This window comes from Octopus bimaculoides, chromosome 2, assembly GCF_046866305.1.
Source record: "Octopus bimaculoides isolate indiv1 chromosome 2, ASM4686630v1, whole genome shotgun sequence".
Lineage (NCBI taxonomy): Eukaryota > Metazoa > Mollusca > Cephalopoda > Octopoda > Octopodidae > Octopus > Octopus bimaculoides.
In genome coordinates, this window is record NC_142929.1 from 123,473,631 (window position 1) to 123,490,235 (window position 16,605).

The following is a 16,605-nucleotide window of genomic DNA, read 5'->3' on the forward strand; positions in this document are numbered from 1 at the left end:
TGCCAAAGCAGACAATGGAACCTGCTGCAGCTCTCCGGCTTGCTTAGCTCCTGTCAAACCATCCGACCCATGCCACCAAAACAGACATCAAATGATGATGATGATATGGGTATGTGTGTGTATAAAAGTTTAGACCACAAGGCTAATGTTGCTTACCTCATCTTTAAACTGGTACATCAGATTACCTCCTTGAGTGAAGAAGTAGCCACGTTCCCATTTGTTTGCCAATAAAGAGTGTTTACTGTAAGCAGAAATCAAGAACAATAATTCAATTGCAAAAATATTTTTAGTTAAGAATGAATGCAACTCAAATGGCATTTCCATAATCAATAATCCTACAATAATCCTAAATGACATGCTCTATCTAACAACAGTCCAACAACAGCATTAACTTCTGGATTGCTCATGTCGGGAAAACTACGGATAAATATTGGCTTCAAGTTTTGACACAAGGCCAGCAATTTTAGGGGAGTGAGTCAGTTGATTACATTGACCCTAGTGCTTAATTGGTACTTATTTTATTGACCCCAAAAGGATGAAAGGCAAAGCTGACCTCAGCAAAATTTGAACTCAGAACATAACGATGGACAAATTACCACTAAGATCTTTACTCAGTGTGCTAATGATTCTGTCAACTTGCCACCTTACTACAGATAAATATTGATTTCAAATTTTGGCACAAGGCCAGCTATTTCGGGGGAGGGGGTTAAGTCAGTTACATTGACCACAGTGTTTAATTGGTGCTTATTTTATCAACCTTGAAAGGACACAAAGAAAAGTCGACCTTGGCAGAACTTGAACTCAGAATGTAAAGACATGAAATGCCACCAAGCTTTTTGCCCAGTGTGCTAACCATTCCACCAGCTCACTGCCTTACTCATTGTCATCATCATCATCGTTTAACGTCCACTTTCCATGCTGGCACGGGTTGGACAGTTTGATTGAGGATTGGCAAGCCAGGAGGCTGCACCAATCTGATCTGGCAAGGTTTCTACAGCTGGATGTCCTTCCTAATGCCAACCACTCCGAGAGTGTAGTGGGTGCTTTTTACGTGCCACCAGCACAGGGGCCAGTCAGGCAGCACTGGCATTGACCACGCTTGGATGGTGTTTTTTAGGTACCACCAGCATGAGAGCCAGTTAGGCAGCACTGGCATCAACCACAAACAGAAGAATAATAGTTTCAAATTTTGGTATAAGGCCAGCAACTTTAAGGGATAGGGTTAAGTCAATTACATTGACCCCAGCATTCAACTGGTACTTATTTTATCAACCCCCAACAGAATGAAAGGCAAAGTCAATCTCAGCAGAATTTGAATTCAGACTGTAAAGAGCCAGAAATGTCATTAAACATTTTGTTTTATTCACTAACTATTCTGCCAGTACAAGAATAACAGAAAAATATTAGCATGTACAAACCACTAGCCATGCCACCACCATTATTACTCTCAACAGCATTATCATAATCCTCTATAAGTATCAATACTTTCTTGTGGCGTGGCGTGACATAATTAATTCTCCTCAAGGTCTTATTTAGTCTATCTCTACAACACATACTATTCAGTATACGCTAATAATCACTTTCTCATTCAGCATGCATCATTTTCTCACATGCCAACTTAAAATTTTCATCACTTAACTATTATTTGGTTACTTCAACAATTTTAGAGATTTTGTTGGTTTAAAAATAAGCAAAGCATAAAATAAAATGAAGAATTTGTCATGCAGTTGCTTTGTCACCAATGTTGTCTGATTGCTTGTTGGTGTGTGTTGTATTGTTGAAAACCATTGTTGTGTGGTCCAGCTGGCTGCGTGTATAATAGATGAAGCAAACTCATGAATTTTTTACTCTTAACATATTTATAGCCAGACACGATTTACTGCATTGGCTGTTCACAAAAGAAAGATGCTGATGATATAACTGCCAACTGGAAGGAGAGAAGTGCACTATGTCTTGTAGAAAGCAAGCTGTGGTACATTGTATGTGAGTGTCTGAAGTCAAGGTGGTCTAGTCTTAGTGGTCTGGCTTATGTGAGTGCCCAAGGTGCTCGAGATTGTCCAGTTGAGTAAGGCACTAAGCAGTTTTTATAGGGTGAAACGGGAGCAAATTTTAGATCAGTCGAGGAGCAACATCACACCACAGTTGATTGGTCAATATATAGATCAAAGGTGGTGAGCTGGTAGAATCGTAGGCATGTTAGCATGCCAGGCAAAATGCTTAGTGGAATTTCATCTGTCTTTACATTCTGAGTTCAAATTCTACTGAGGTTGACTTTACCTTTGATTCTTTCAGGGTCAATAAAATAAGTACCAGTTAAGTACTGAGATCAATGTCAGTGACTTACTCCCCCCCACAAAATTGCTGGCCTTGTGCCAAAATTTCAAGTCAGTATATAGATCAGTCACATGAAACCTGTTCCCTCTGCTGCCAGCACAGCTGTGCATTATGTGCAAATATTTGGCCAGGCTCAAGAGTCATACAAGGACCTCACATTGCATCATCAATAACACATTTCAGTGAACCATTCTAGCAATGGCTTTGCTCATACAAGAGAAAGCAGCTACTATATATGTGTGTATAAAACAAGAACAACAGTATCATCATCATCAACATCATTTAACATCTTTTGTCCATGCTGGCATGGGTTGGACGGTTTGACCAGGGTTGGCAAGCTGGAAGGCTGCACTAGACTCCAGTCTGACTTGGCATGGTTTCTACGGCTGGATGCCCTTCCTAACACCAACCACTCCGAGAGTGCAATGGATGCTTTTATGTGCCACCAGCACAGGTGCCATTTGTGTAACACCAGTATCTGCCATGACTGTGATTTTACTTGGCTTGATGGGTCTTCTAAAGCATAACATAATGCCACAGGTCTCGGTCATTCGTCATTGCCTCCGTGAGGCTCAACGTTTGAAGGGTGCTTTTTACATGCCACTGGCACAGGTGCCAGTTATGTGACACCAGCATCAGCTACAACTACAATTTCACTTGGCTTCGCAGGTCTTCTCAAGCACAGCACATTGCCAATGGTCTTGGTCACTAGTTGTTGCCTCTGTGGTGCCCAAAGTTCAAAGATCATGCTTTGCCACCTCATCCCATGTTTTCATGCTCCACCACCTCATCGTAAAATTATATAAAGTGTGATATCATAGTATACAATAAGAAAACAGATCTTTAAGACAATCTCCTTAATTTGAAATCCAATTATAATCATACACTATTCTGCTCAAACAAAGAAGACCACAGAGACAGTGTGGATTTATGAAGAGTGTTGTAAATCAATGTATCATTACCTTCTCATGAATAAATAACCAGCTTTACTGACTAAGTTGACATTCGGTGGTATATATGGCATTTCTACCATTGGTTCAGGTTGATATAAATGATGACTTTGATTTTCTAGAGTGTCAATGAGTTCAATTGTTTTCTGGGTATCTTGACCTAATTCTTGTTGAACACTGAAAATAATAATAAATAAATAAATAGAATTCTATATTTAAGAGATGAGGAATTATGTACATTATTTACATTCGACGGATATTTGTCCTCATCTTGTTTGTTGTTAACACAACGTTTCGGCTGATATACTCCTCAGCCTTCTTCAGGTGTCTTGGGGAAATTTCGAACCTGGGTTCTCATTCCTAAGGTATTCTTCGATGTTGTTATTATTATGGCGTAGTGGTTAAGAGCGCGGGCTACTAACCCCAACATTCCGAGTTCGATTCCAAGCAGTGACCTGAACAATAATAATAATAATAATAACAACAACAAGTTCAAAGAATACCTTAGGAATGAGAACCCAGGTTCGAAATTTCCCCAAGACACCTGATGAAGGCTGGAGGGTATATCAGTGGAAACGTTGTGTTAACAACAAACAAGATGAGGACAAATATCCGTCGAATGTAAATAATGTAAATAAATAAATAGAAATACATTAATTTATTTAGAGGCAAAAACTGAAAAATTTTAGCTTAGAATTCACATGATTAAATAAATTGATTTGATTTCTTTGATTAAGCACAATGTTTTTTTTATGTCATGTGAAGAGAATATAACGTATTCATAAAATATAAATTATATGTACGTTATATGTAATTTAATATATTATTAGTACATTGTTAGTGAATGTATGAGCCAATGAGGAAGCTTTTTCAGACCAGTTAAAAAAAGTAGACAAATCTTAAAACCACACCCTACAGTAATTTTTTAGTTTAAAAAAAACCCCCACACATTTGATAAAGTAATCCAAGATATACTATGTCTGAGTAAAAAATTTAGTAATCAAGGGTAACTTTAGAGCTGTTCAGTCATGGATGGTCTGAGGTTGAACAGCAATTAGTTCCATATTTTATTGACTTTTGTAGAATGAAAAACAAATTAAACTTCAACAGACTTTTATTAATGTCTTAGCAAATTATAACTTAAAATTCTATCCACCAATACTGTGCCTACACAGATATACAAAAACACATGCATACATGTTTCTTCTTCTTCTTCATTGTCACCACGGCGTTGGCATCATTTGATATCCATAGTGCCCCTGGACTGGCTTGTGCGGGTGGCACATAAAAGACACCATTTCGAGTGTGGCCGTTTTCGTGCGGGTGACACGTAAAAAGCACCCACTACACTCTCTGAGTGGTTGGCGTTAGGAAGGGCATCCAGCTGTAGAAACTCTGCCAAATCAGACTGGAGCCTGGTGTTGCCATCCGGTTTCACCAGTCCTCAGTCAAATCGTCCAACCCATGCTAGCATGGAAAGCGGACGTTAAACGATGATGATGATGATGATGATGTATGGGATGGAAAATCTGACAGGAGCTGAAAAACCAGAGGACTGCTCCAAGCTCCAGTGTCTGCTTTGGCATGGTTTCTACGGCTGGACACCTTTCCTAACACCAACCATTTTAGAGTGTATTGGGTGCATTTTATGTGGCACTAGTGAGGTTATCAAAGAACTCACAAGACATGACTCCTTAAATTAAGGTGAGTGAAGTACTATATATATATATTTATATTCACATCACCTTAAAAAACATGAAATTTGATTTCATGTCACAAAGGGTTTTCAATTAGTATAATATTAATGTCTTTTACACCAGAAAAGAACAACAAACTTTTACAAGTAATTATTGTAAAAATACATGTTAACATCTTCATTAAATGATGAATGTAATGAATTATTATGTCAACTTCTTTTCCATTCTATTTCTTTTTTTTAGTTTCTTTGTCTAATGTCGCTGTTTAGCTTCAAGTTAGCTGTGACTAAGCACATCTACCATGTCCAACTCAGCCTTCTCTTGAGACAAGATGAACATGGCTAGACTGTATCTTTATCTTTTCACATCTATAAGCCATAATTTGAAAAAAACTTTGTTGTTTCTAGCAGGTCAAGCACTCACTTAGAGGCTTAGTTGGCTAGTTTCTTTACCATAATTATTAAACTTTGTGTTTACATTTGCAATCATAAAATATGACTTTTGTTTAAAACTTCTACTTTTTTATTTTGAATTCTGAAAATTCTGAAAAGGAGGGAAGGAATAAAATAAATTGGAACAGTCCCAGCACATGTATGAGTAAAAATCAAACCTAGCAGTATTTGAGCTCAAAAGTGGTTTGAATGTTTAGAATGTTTAATAAGTTTGGTTTAGTTAAGATAGCTTTTTTTCTTTTACATTACAAATTCTGTTTAAGCAAAGATTTTGATTTAAAATATGAAAAATATTAATTTTGAGAGTGTAGCAGAGCACATGCTGAGTTTTGAACCAAATTTTCCAAGTCCAGAACTACAACCTAACTTATCTCCACAAAAGGAAAAGTGTCACCATAAAAGCTAGTAACTCCTATGTAAATATGGCTTGACCAATCAGGATTGGCTAACTTATGTTTGATGCAGCTAACTTCAAAGGAAGTATGTAATTTTTCCACCAGATAGTTTAGCCAAAGATTCTAGAAGGATAGCTTAGTTATAAAAGCTGGAAAATTTAACCTCAAACCAGACAGGGGAATCTATGTAACTTGTTTTAACAAGTTGGTCTCTCTCTCTCTCTCTTCCCATGTTTTACTTTTCTCGTGTAACAGGCTTATGTCATACTCAACAAAAGGTACCAACCTTAGCTTGTAGTGTCTGAGTAATACACATTAATTGTATGCAGTGATTTAAATTCCTTATGCTACTTTCATAATATTATTACTGAGTTGTATTACATAAAATTCTTAACCATTATGTTTGTTATCCCATTAATTTATCAACTCATTCAAAATTTAGTGTGATCATCATTCTAACACAATCTACCTAACACTGTGAACAGCCAACAAAGAATATATGACTAATCACTGCACAAAAATGGTCAACCTAACATGAGACAAAAGAATTTGGTTCTTTCTGAAACTTACCCTTGAACACTGGCTGTGATGTTGTTAAGAAATTCTTCAATTTCGCGTTTAACAATAGCATCATAGCCCATTTGAAAGAAAGTCCGTTGAGCATGTATGTAGCCCAAGATAGGTTCTAGCAGGAAGCATTTCCGCTTATACTGGAGAGCATTGAGTGAAGCATAATAATGGAGAGCTGTCTGTCAAGAGAAAAAAGAAAAAAACTAGGTAAGATCTACAATCTACAAAAAGATAAAGTACTTTCATTTCCAGTACTTTTTTTCAAACTTGCATAACTTTATTTCTCTATGTGATCATATTTATAATTAAATACACCATCTATATATTTCAATTAATCTTTTTAAAACAATATAAAATTTACAAGTGTTTGGAACACAACAAAAGGTTCTTAAAATTATGATGGAAGGCATCAGTCTAGTATGTCTTACCTGGTGGAATTTTTTCCTTGAAGTATAAAGCTCCTCATTAGCATCCCGTCTTAGACGGTCATTATCTTTCTTTTTTGAAAGTTTCATATATTTTCCCATTGCTTGTTCATGCTCTGAATAAAGTTTTTAAAAATAGCATTAGGAAAATCACAAATCTATGTAAGATATGAGTTTGAATTGAATATATGAAGTAAAAAGATTATTTCAGAAAATTATATTCTTACCATCAGAGGAAATTCTGTACATTTCATACATGGTGCTAATTTCTGAGGAAAACACAAAAGAAAAAGGTACATTGATTAGCAATTAATACAAAACAAACTCTTACAGAACATACCTCATGGAAGATTAATATAAAAGAAATAAACATCCATACCTTCTAAGTCTGCTTGAAGAAATTTTGATAATGGATACATCATTGTCTCAGAAAATTGAGCAGCGAGAACTTGCTGAACAGAACTAATCTGAAAAAAAGAAGAGAATTGTCTTATTGAAGCTGGGCAAGAACAAATCAGTAATTAAATTAGTGTTCTTGGATTCCACACAGTTGATTCCCTCTGCAACCCATCTGAGTAATGAGTCCTCTGAAGAGGAGTGGCTGTTGCAACAAGTGTCACTGGCCATTCTCTGCAGCAATGCCTTTGCAATTATGTCCTCAAGGCTGAACATGCCATCTGGTCTGGGGTGTACAACCTGATACTCTCTCTCCCTATCCATCTTTTGCTTCTTAATCCCCACTTTCTTTCTTTTCTTTTTTTTTTGTTTCCTTGGAGAGGTAGTTCTGGAGGGGTTTTTTTTTTCAGTAGTTTCAGCTCAGAGCTGCGGCCATGCTGATACACCGCCGTTTCTCAATAGTTTAGTCTTTTATACTTTTAACATTTTTTTTTCTTTTCTTCCAGTAAAAATATATTGCTAAATAAAAACTTTTATTTATAACAAAAGGAAAAGAAACAGATATATGGTTTCTCCTATTTCTGTAATTTTGATGTTGTCATTCTGGTATTGGTGATGATGATAGACAAAGATGAAGAGTAGGTGTAAGGAAGGGAAAGTAATAGTATACTTATATTCACAATACTACATTTTTATTAAATTTGAGTATGAACTCATAGACTTTTTTGTAACATCTAGAGAAATGATACAAGTGTATATATGAAAATATACAGTAAAAAATAATCTGGAGAAAGAGAATGCAGAAACTTAGCTAACTTTAATAAAGGTGCTTTATTTTTATTGAATGAAAAGTAAATTAGTTCATAAACAAAGTGATTTCTGATCCATTGTTACACAGCTGTGAGAGTGAGCCAATGAATCTTATAACTAAATATTCTGAGAATTTCACAAAGTAAAAAAATACCAGAAGGACATCCTAATTGCAAAAATATTATCATAGAGATTGTCACATAAAATATGTCACAACAATAATCATTGAAAGATGTTGGGATTAGCCAGGTTATTAGCTAAGATGTTGTATGACACTACAACAGGGATTCTTCTAGTGAACTAGTGATCACACAAATTCAGAGTGCATGATGAGTAAGATAACCAGATGTCATTGTGAATGTGAAATGAATATAGTACATGTAGATTTATATATACAGTACTATATAAAGAGACTATATACTATACAGTGTATAGTATCTTTTACTTTCTATCTCCAACTTGCTTCAGTCATTGGACTCTGGCCATGCTGGCCATGCCTTGATGGATTTTAGTCAAACAAATCAACCCCAACACTTATGTTTTTGCAAGTCTGATTCTTATTCTTGCTATAAGGACTACTAATGATTGACCAAATATACACAGAATCAGCATCTACTCCAGAAAAACTGGAAACCATTCCACAACAAGTGAAATTTAGAAGTGCCCAAAAGCTGAAAGAATAGTATCATAAAATAAAACAAAATTGAATTACAACATAAACAATTATGAAATCAATATTGAGAATACAGAGATTTACTAGATTCCAATGCCATGACTTTTGTCTTATTCCCATATCTATTTAGCATCTCCTGAACATATATCCTTGAGAGAAACAAGAGTTTCTCCTGTTTCTTTTAATAATGAATTATACTGAAGAATTAAGAGAGATAATACTCACATCATCTAAGTAAGTAGCAAACTGGTTTAGGGTTGATATCAAAATACTATCTTCAGTCTCCAAGGGGAATTTCTGAAATATTATTGTAAACAAAGCAAATATTACAATGTTTTTGAAGTTCTATAACATGTTCCAGTTTATCAGAATTCATTAGATTATAATTTTAATAATTGTAATTTCCAACAATTTTAAATTCCAACAGGTTTAGGTTAATCATAATTACAAATAGTAATAAATTTTGGGTCATGGTGATTATAAATTATAATATGATTACTGTCATAAGAATTCCTTAAAGCTTGCATATATATATATATATATATATATATATATATATATATATATATTGATAGAAAAGGTAAGACAACAAAAGAAAGAAAGAGACCTCGATATTATGTAAATAGAGGAATTCATCTGTAAATAATATGTGACAATTATTCGGTAGCCATGATAATAAAACTCCGAGTTTCAGATGTTGGGGCGGAAACCCGCGCCGCCATCTCTTCAGTTATCTGGCCATCGAAAAAATGCTATGAAAATATATATATATATATATGCGTATACATTAAATATATACAGGATAGTTAAATTGATGTATGACTTACATAAAACTTTAATATCATTCCTTACCTGAAGTTCATACATACGCAACTGCTGTGATAAGCACTGTGTTGCTGCACACAATTCATTCTGAAATGATAAAAACATGAAGAAAGTATTATTATAAAACTAATATTCTTTTACTGGCATCAGTCATTAACTGCAGCCCAGCTGGGGCACCACATTCAAAGGTTTTAGTTGATCCTTTTGACCTCACTACTTATTATGATCTGATAAAAGTTTGATAGTTATTTGTGTGTTGTTATTTACATTATGTAGTAAGCAGAATAATCTGGTAGAAATGTAGTAAAAATAACAACACACAACATGATGTCAATTGAGATTTTAGAAATTTATTACTGAGAAATACCTCAGGACAGATATATAAAATCAAAACAGAACTGAGGCACCCTAGCTCAGAGATGTTTGACTATCAATTACATATGCATGTTATAACTTTCCAGGATAAGGCAGATAATTCCATTTGCCCAACTACTTATCTAACAACAGATTCATCTTGTCTTTGTTTTTGTTGTTATTATTGATATAGAGGAAGACAATAAAACAATGTACTAACTCACCAGCTCAAAATACTAGATATACAAATATATCTGACATGCCCCTTAGACTCCAAAATCACAATTTAAGATTCAGACATAAATCCTCTCATTTGAAGAGAGTTTGTTAAAGTAAATTTGAATGTCATATTAAGCTAGTACACAGAAGCTCCAGTGGTAGGACCATCCAAGTAATAAGAAAGACATCTAGTTATAAAAGTTACAATATGCTGCAAAAATATGCAAAGCGTGTTCACATATTTTGTATTTGCAAAACCCATTCTATCACTTCTAGAGAGTCTTTTTAATTAGATGCAATGAGCCTAAGAAGGGCAGTGTAAAGCCTTTTCAATGCCTCACAGAATAAGCAATAGGGGGTAAATTCAGGAGGCTGCTGTTTAATTTGAACTCATACAGTTTAGAATTGGGATAGAGGAAGAAACAGGGAGTTTATGCATTTTGGAAAAGTAAGTTTGTGCAGCATTTAGTTCAAGATCTGAAGTGACAAGAAGGGGAGAGATAAGTGCAATGGGTAGAGGTGGAACAGAATTGTAGTAACAATAACAAAGACAGGATTCCAGATGTCAATATAGAAGGCATTTTCTATACATATGAGCACCACTCCAAATCTATGAAGAGCACAGTAGTGTAAAACATATATGTGGTAGGGGTATGGTAAGATGAACAGTTAAAGTAAGGTTGTCAAGCTGATAGAAATAGGACTAACAAGCCAAAAGTCTTGAGTTCAAATCCACTGCATGTGTTTCTATGTGTATTTGAGTATATACACAATTCTTTTTAATATTTAGTTCACTTAGATGTCTGGAGTAAAGGAGAACTTCACATTTGTTACATAAACAAATGAATTTAAAACAATTAAAAACATATTTCTGACAATATCTTATAAAAGACTCAAAAACTTACTTGAGCAGAAAGAATTCTTTGACAGCAATTGTGCAAATTGTTGGAATATTTCTTGAGTGACATGGCATCTTTTTCAAACAGGCCCAGCAGGCTTTTAGTCTGAAAGAAGATAGATTAAAACAAAAGTGTATAATCACAAGTATTTAATTCTCTGTATTCCTAACTTTAGAATTATCAGTGAAGTATTTGCATACTATTTTCTATTAAGCACTACAGGTAGGTCATTTGTTTAAGATGTAACATGTCCCTGGCTAGCTGAGGAATGTACTGTTTATTATGATATGTAGTAGTGATTCATATAGGATGTAGAGCAACAGTTTGAAATTTTTCGAAAGAAAGTAGAGCAGGAGTCTAGGTAGATTTTGTTGCAATTTCTAGTAAGTTGAGTAACGGCAGGGAACCTTCTTAGTACCAGAGGTGAATTTAATTGTAAATTTCAAGTGCCCCAAAATATTTGTGTAGATATGTCATTGAGAACAATGAATCTTTAATGGATGAAATAATTATGAATCATATATTTTACAATTCATAGGTATTAATGTTTTGGTCCTTAGGCTCAAACTACTTTTCTGTTTTCATGCTGGCTTTCAGAAATTTTTCATCAATAGGCAATTTCAAATTTGAATACAAGTGAAATTTCACCTGAAGGAGAGGACGTTCCTTACCGATGACATAGAGGCTCCACCACTGGCTCATTCTACAGAGATGAAAACACTAAAGACAGTTGCATATGTCTAGGGTATTCAGCTGTTATGAATCATGAATAGTTGAGTCAGCAGAATCTCAAAACAACCAGTAAAAGAACAGTAGTTTGTATTTCATGAACCATACAATTCTGTCCTCATCCAAGACACTTAACTTTCAGTGATCCAGTCTTCCTAGCTGAATGTAGATACCATAAGGTTTAAGCAACAATAGTAATCACAACCCCATAAAACTGGTGAATATTCAAGGTATCTTGCCATACTGAGTTCATGTACTCCTCTGGGCTTGAGTTATGCTATCACAACTATTCCAGGATAGATCCAAACTGAACAAAAACAAATGAGTGAATCAATTACTTTGACTCAATACTATGTTCCTTCTTAATTAAACAAATGATACAGATTTACTGTTCAGTAAAGCTGTAGGTATATTATGTGTAAGAAGAAAAAAATGTCAATATATAAGATGCACTGTGGCAGAGAAGATAATTTTATGACTAATATAATATATATTTTATAATATAATTTTCCAACGTAGCTTTTGAGGGCAGGTTTTTTACAGCTAAATTATGCATATTATCCATTTTTGTTACTTGTTATTTCTGGGAAGGTCATGGGGATAGAGTCTCCAGGCACCTCCTCCATATCAGAAGTAGCCATCATTACACTTACCTTCTGAATTTCTAAGTGTGACCAACTGAGACTATGGATATTATCCAACCATCTTGATGTAGCCAGTGGAGGTGCAATGGCCCAGTGGTTAGGGCAGCAAACTCACGGTCATAGGATCGCGGTTTTGATTCCCAGACCGGGCGTTGTGAGTGTTTATTGAGCGAAAACACCTAAAGCTCCACGAGGCTCCGGCAGGGGATGGTGGCGAACCCTGCTGTACTCTTCCACCACAACTTTCTCTTGCTCTTACTTCCTGTTTCTGTTGTGCCTGTAATTCAAAGGATCAGCCTTGTCACGCTGTGTCACGCTGAATATTCCCGAGAACTACATTAAGGGTACACGTGTCTGTGGAGTGCTCAGCCACTTGCACGTTAATTTCACGAGCAGGCTGTTCCGTTGATCGGATCAACTGGAACCCTCGACGTCGTAAGCGAGGGAGTGCCAACAACAACGATGTAGCCAACTCGTACGTCAACTGCTGGTTGGCTTGGCTTGAAGAACCTATCTTATGATCTTCTCCTGCAGCATTCTAACCACATGCCCGTAGTACCAGAGCTGTAACCTCTGAAAATAGTGACTTGACCTAGAGAGACTCCTTGATTTCTGAGATACACACTTATGTCTAACATTGCATGCTATGCAATGATAAATTTCTACTTTGTGCTTACTAATAATAAGTGAGTTCTATCGACACAGATAAATCTATGTGCATATGTGTTTATGAGTATAAACTAATTACTGAAGTGGTGAGAGATCACACACAGACGAACTATACAGGGTTACAAGATATTCCAGATGTGATTGTAACTCAGGATTAATGTAATTACATTTCTAAGTCACCTAGAGTAAAGCATTTCTAAGCTATAAACATCATCTTCCATGTTTGTGTTCTACATTGAACATTTTTATTGGTTTACCCATTCAAATTAACATATGTAAATTATGTAAAATTCTACAAGCTTTTCCCATTTATATGTAGAAATAGAGCATATAATCAGCAAAATTAATCTTGTAAAAGATCAAATAACTAAGAGAAGATAGCAGAAAATTTAGCTAAAGCAGCCTTCAACTACATTATATCTTGGTTTCAAGTTTTAGTTAGATATTTGTTTATTTATTTATATCTTTGATGTTCTTGAAAATGATAACAAGAATATCAAAACTTTCCATTTACCCATTCTCAAAAATAATAGATATCGTGCCTATGCAAAAATAAATAAACAGATAAATAAATAAAGTTTTACATTAATCATAGTCACAGCTGTAGCAACAGCAAAATAAACAGTAACAAGAGCCAACAATGCAATATCTATCATTCCTTTGACCTGTTAGAGATAGCAACCATTTTATCACCAAGAAATCATGCAGTTTTCCAGAGCAATGGAACAGTAGATCATGCCTAAACATTCAACAGACTATTTACATTATTTACATTTGACGGATATTTGTCCTCATCTTGTTTGTTGTTAACACAACGTTTTGGCTGATATACCCTCCAGCCTTATCAGGTGTCTTGGGGAAATTTTGAACCTGGATTCTCATTCCTAAGGTACTTTTCGATGTTGTTGTTATGATTATGATTATTATTGTTCATGTCACTGCCTGGAATTGAACTCGGAATCTTGGGGGTAAGTAGCCCATGGGCATATGGCGCAGTGGTTAAGAGCGCAGAATACTAACCCCAAAATTCCAAGTTCAATTCCAGGCAGTGACCTGAATAATAATAACAATAATAACAACAAAATCGAAAAGTACCTTAGGAATGAGAACCCAGGTTCGAAATTTTCCCACCTGATGAAGGCTGGAGTGTATATCAGCCGAAACGTTGTGTTAACAAAAAACAAGATGAGGACAAATATCCATCAAATGTAAATAATGTAAATAATTCCTCATCTCTTAAATATAGAACCATTCAACAGACTACTTGTATGCTATAGAGCTGTTCAATCAAAGAAAATATTAATTAATATTTTCAATATTAATCAGCACTAAATGTTTAGATTGGTAAGTATTATATCCCTAACAATAATGACTGTTCATCCCTTGAAGGTTATTTTCTCCCATGTGGAATATGAAGAAAACATCACAATCACCAAGGCTCTCTTTCCTAGTGAAAGTACATCCTTAGCATAGCTAGGATCTCATCCCAATGAATGACCCTTCTCTTCAGGGTCAGAAGTTACTTCTTCTCCCAACAATTATTGACAATATACAATGCTCAAGTGAGGCCTGCAATGGAATATTGTTCTCACATTTGCAACAATGCTGCTGCTGCACACATAGGCATCCTAAATCAGAAAATGGTCACTTTATTTATTACCATGAAGTCACTTACAGATATGCTCTAGACTCCAGCCCACAGCTAAGTTGTCACCTCCATCTTCCTTTTCTACTGATACTATAATAGCCTTTGTTCTGTGCAGCTGGAAAGACTCATGCCACCTCCACTCAGGCCCAACCATTCCACTCTCCTTCCTCATCATCCTTGTTGTGTCCACCATAATCCTAAAACTGCACTAATCACTACACTCAGTCCTATCTTTCCAGAACATCAGCTCTATTAAATTCCTTCTCTGCTCATATTTTCCCCAAGCGTTGTCTAACAAAACTTCAAGAGGAATAGTAATAGCACCAATCTCACCAGTGTAGAAAGGACCCAACAAGTTTTAAAAGATCTCAACCAACCAGTATCACTCTACTAAAACAAATGAATAAATGAAAGGATGAATGCATGTTTGGCTGTACTGGTTCCACATAAAAAGCACCTAGTCCATTCTGTAAAGTAGTTGGCATTAGGAAGGTCATCAAGTCGTAAAAACTATGTCAAAACCATGTCATAGGGGCTTAGTGTAGTCCTTTGGCTTGCCAGCTCCTAGCAAATCCTCCAACCTATGCCAATATGAAAGACAGATAATGATGATATGTATGCATGCATGTATATGTATGCGTCCATGTTTTCTTTGTATCATCTATCTGTATGTTTTGTCCCTTTCTTGTATCACCTAACTGTCTGGATGTTTTGCGTTCTTGTCCCATTCTGTATTATTTATATATATATATATATATATATATATATATATATATATATATATATATATAATATTAGGGACAAAATCCAAAATTACAGGTAAAAACTCAATTAAAATCAATTTATAAAAAATTAAAATTAAATTGAGCTTTATAGATAATATATATAGTTTTAGGGAAAATATACCAAGTTTCAAGAACTCATCGATGAAAATACACTATCACATATAGAAAAAATAATAATTAAAAGCACAATAAATGAGTATAATATAAAGTAAAGTAAATATCATAAGATAAATATAATAAAAAGATTACACGTGTTTCATAACTAATTTTCAAATAGAAAGGAAACTTAAATCGATTAAAATCAATTGAAATTATCGAAAATAAATTCTATTCAAAAATATAGCTAATCGTCAGATCGTAAGTAGAACAATAATTAGATATATATATCTCAACCAACAATAAGTACCAAATGAATTAATATGAAATACTTATTATATAAAGATAGAAAAATTATTAAAAATATCATAATATCAAAATAATAACCATTCAATAATCATCCCTTCATCCATTATAATAACATGTATATTATATACAAAAAACATCTTACATAAATTATCATTGTTTTAAATTATCATTGTTTTAAATACAACTTGAACGAAGTTTAAGTTTAAAATAATAATGAAGATAAAATTAGTACATATTTAACCGGTGTAATAGTTAAAGCTATACTATTTAAAGCTAAAGACGTTTATTTAATTATAATTAAAAATCAATTGAATAATAGAAAAATACAAGATTATTTATTTCTACAAACGTAATAATAAAAATATGAATGAAAAAATTATGAATGGAAAAATTATGAATGAAAAAATTAGGAAAGAAAAAATTATTAAGAATAAAAGATTAAACTTTATATATATATACAAAGTTTTAATTTTAAAAAATCTTTAACGATATTATAAACAATAAAGATTAATTATTAATCAAATATTATTAATCAAAAATAATCAAAAATATATCAACACTATTCAAATCGAAGTTCTAATATTATGTTGAAATGAAACTATAACTTCTAAATAATTTAATGTTAAATAAGTTATCTATTAAAAATAATCTATAAAGAACCAAATGAATAATATAAAAAACAAGAATACATATTATTTTCAAATAGTAGAAAATCTTTAGCAAAGT

The 16,605-nt window shown here is 34.1% G+C and overlaps 1 protein-coding gene across 4 annotated transcripts in view; it reads right to left on the reverse strand.

The window, feature by feature from the left end:
- LOC106871906 (DCC-interacting protein 13-alpha) overlaps positions 1–16,605 on the reverse strand; it is a 58,548-nt gene that overhangs the window by 28,646 nt on the left and 13,297 nt on the right. For all 4 annotated transcript variants that reach the window (XM_089347627.1, XM_089347626.1, XM_089347625.1 and 1 more), the window contains exons 2-10: positions 11,006–11,104; positions 9,555–9,614; positions 8,928–8,999; positions 7,203–7,290; positions 7,051–7,092; positions 6,827–6,939; positions 6,399–6,577; positions 3,297–3,461; positions 157–241 (exon numbers count right to left, since the gene is read on the reverse strand). In XM_089347627.1, coding sequence (XP_089203753.1) covers positions 157–241; positions 3,297–3,461; positions 6,399–6,577; positions 6,827–6,939; positions 7,051–7,092; positions 7,203–7,290; positions 8,928–8,999; positions 9,555–9,614; positions 11,006–11,104 — 903 coding nt within the window. The remainder of the gene's footprint in view (positions 1–156; positions 242–3,296; positions 3,462–6,398; positions 6,578–6,826; positions 6,940–7,050; positions 7,093–7,202; positions 7,291–8,927; positions 9,000–9,554; positions 9,615–11,005; positions 11,105–16,605) is intronic.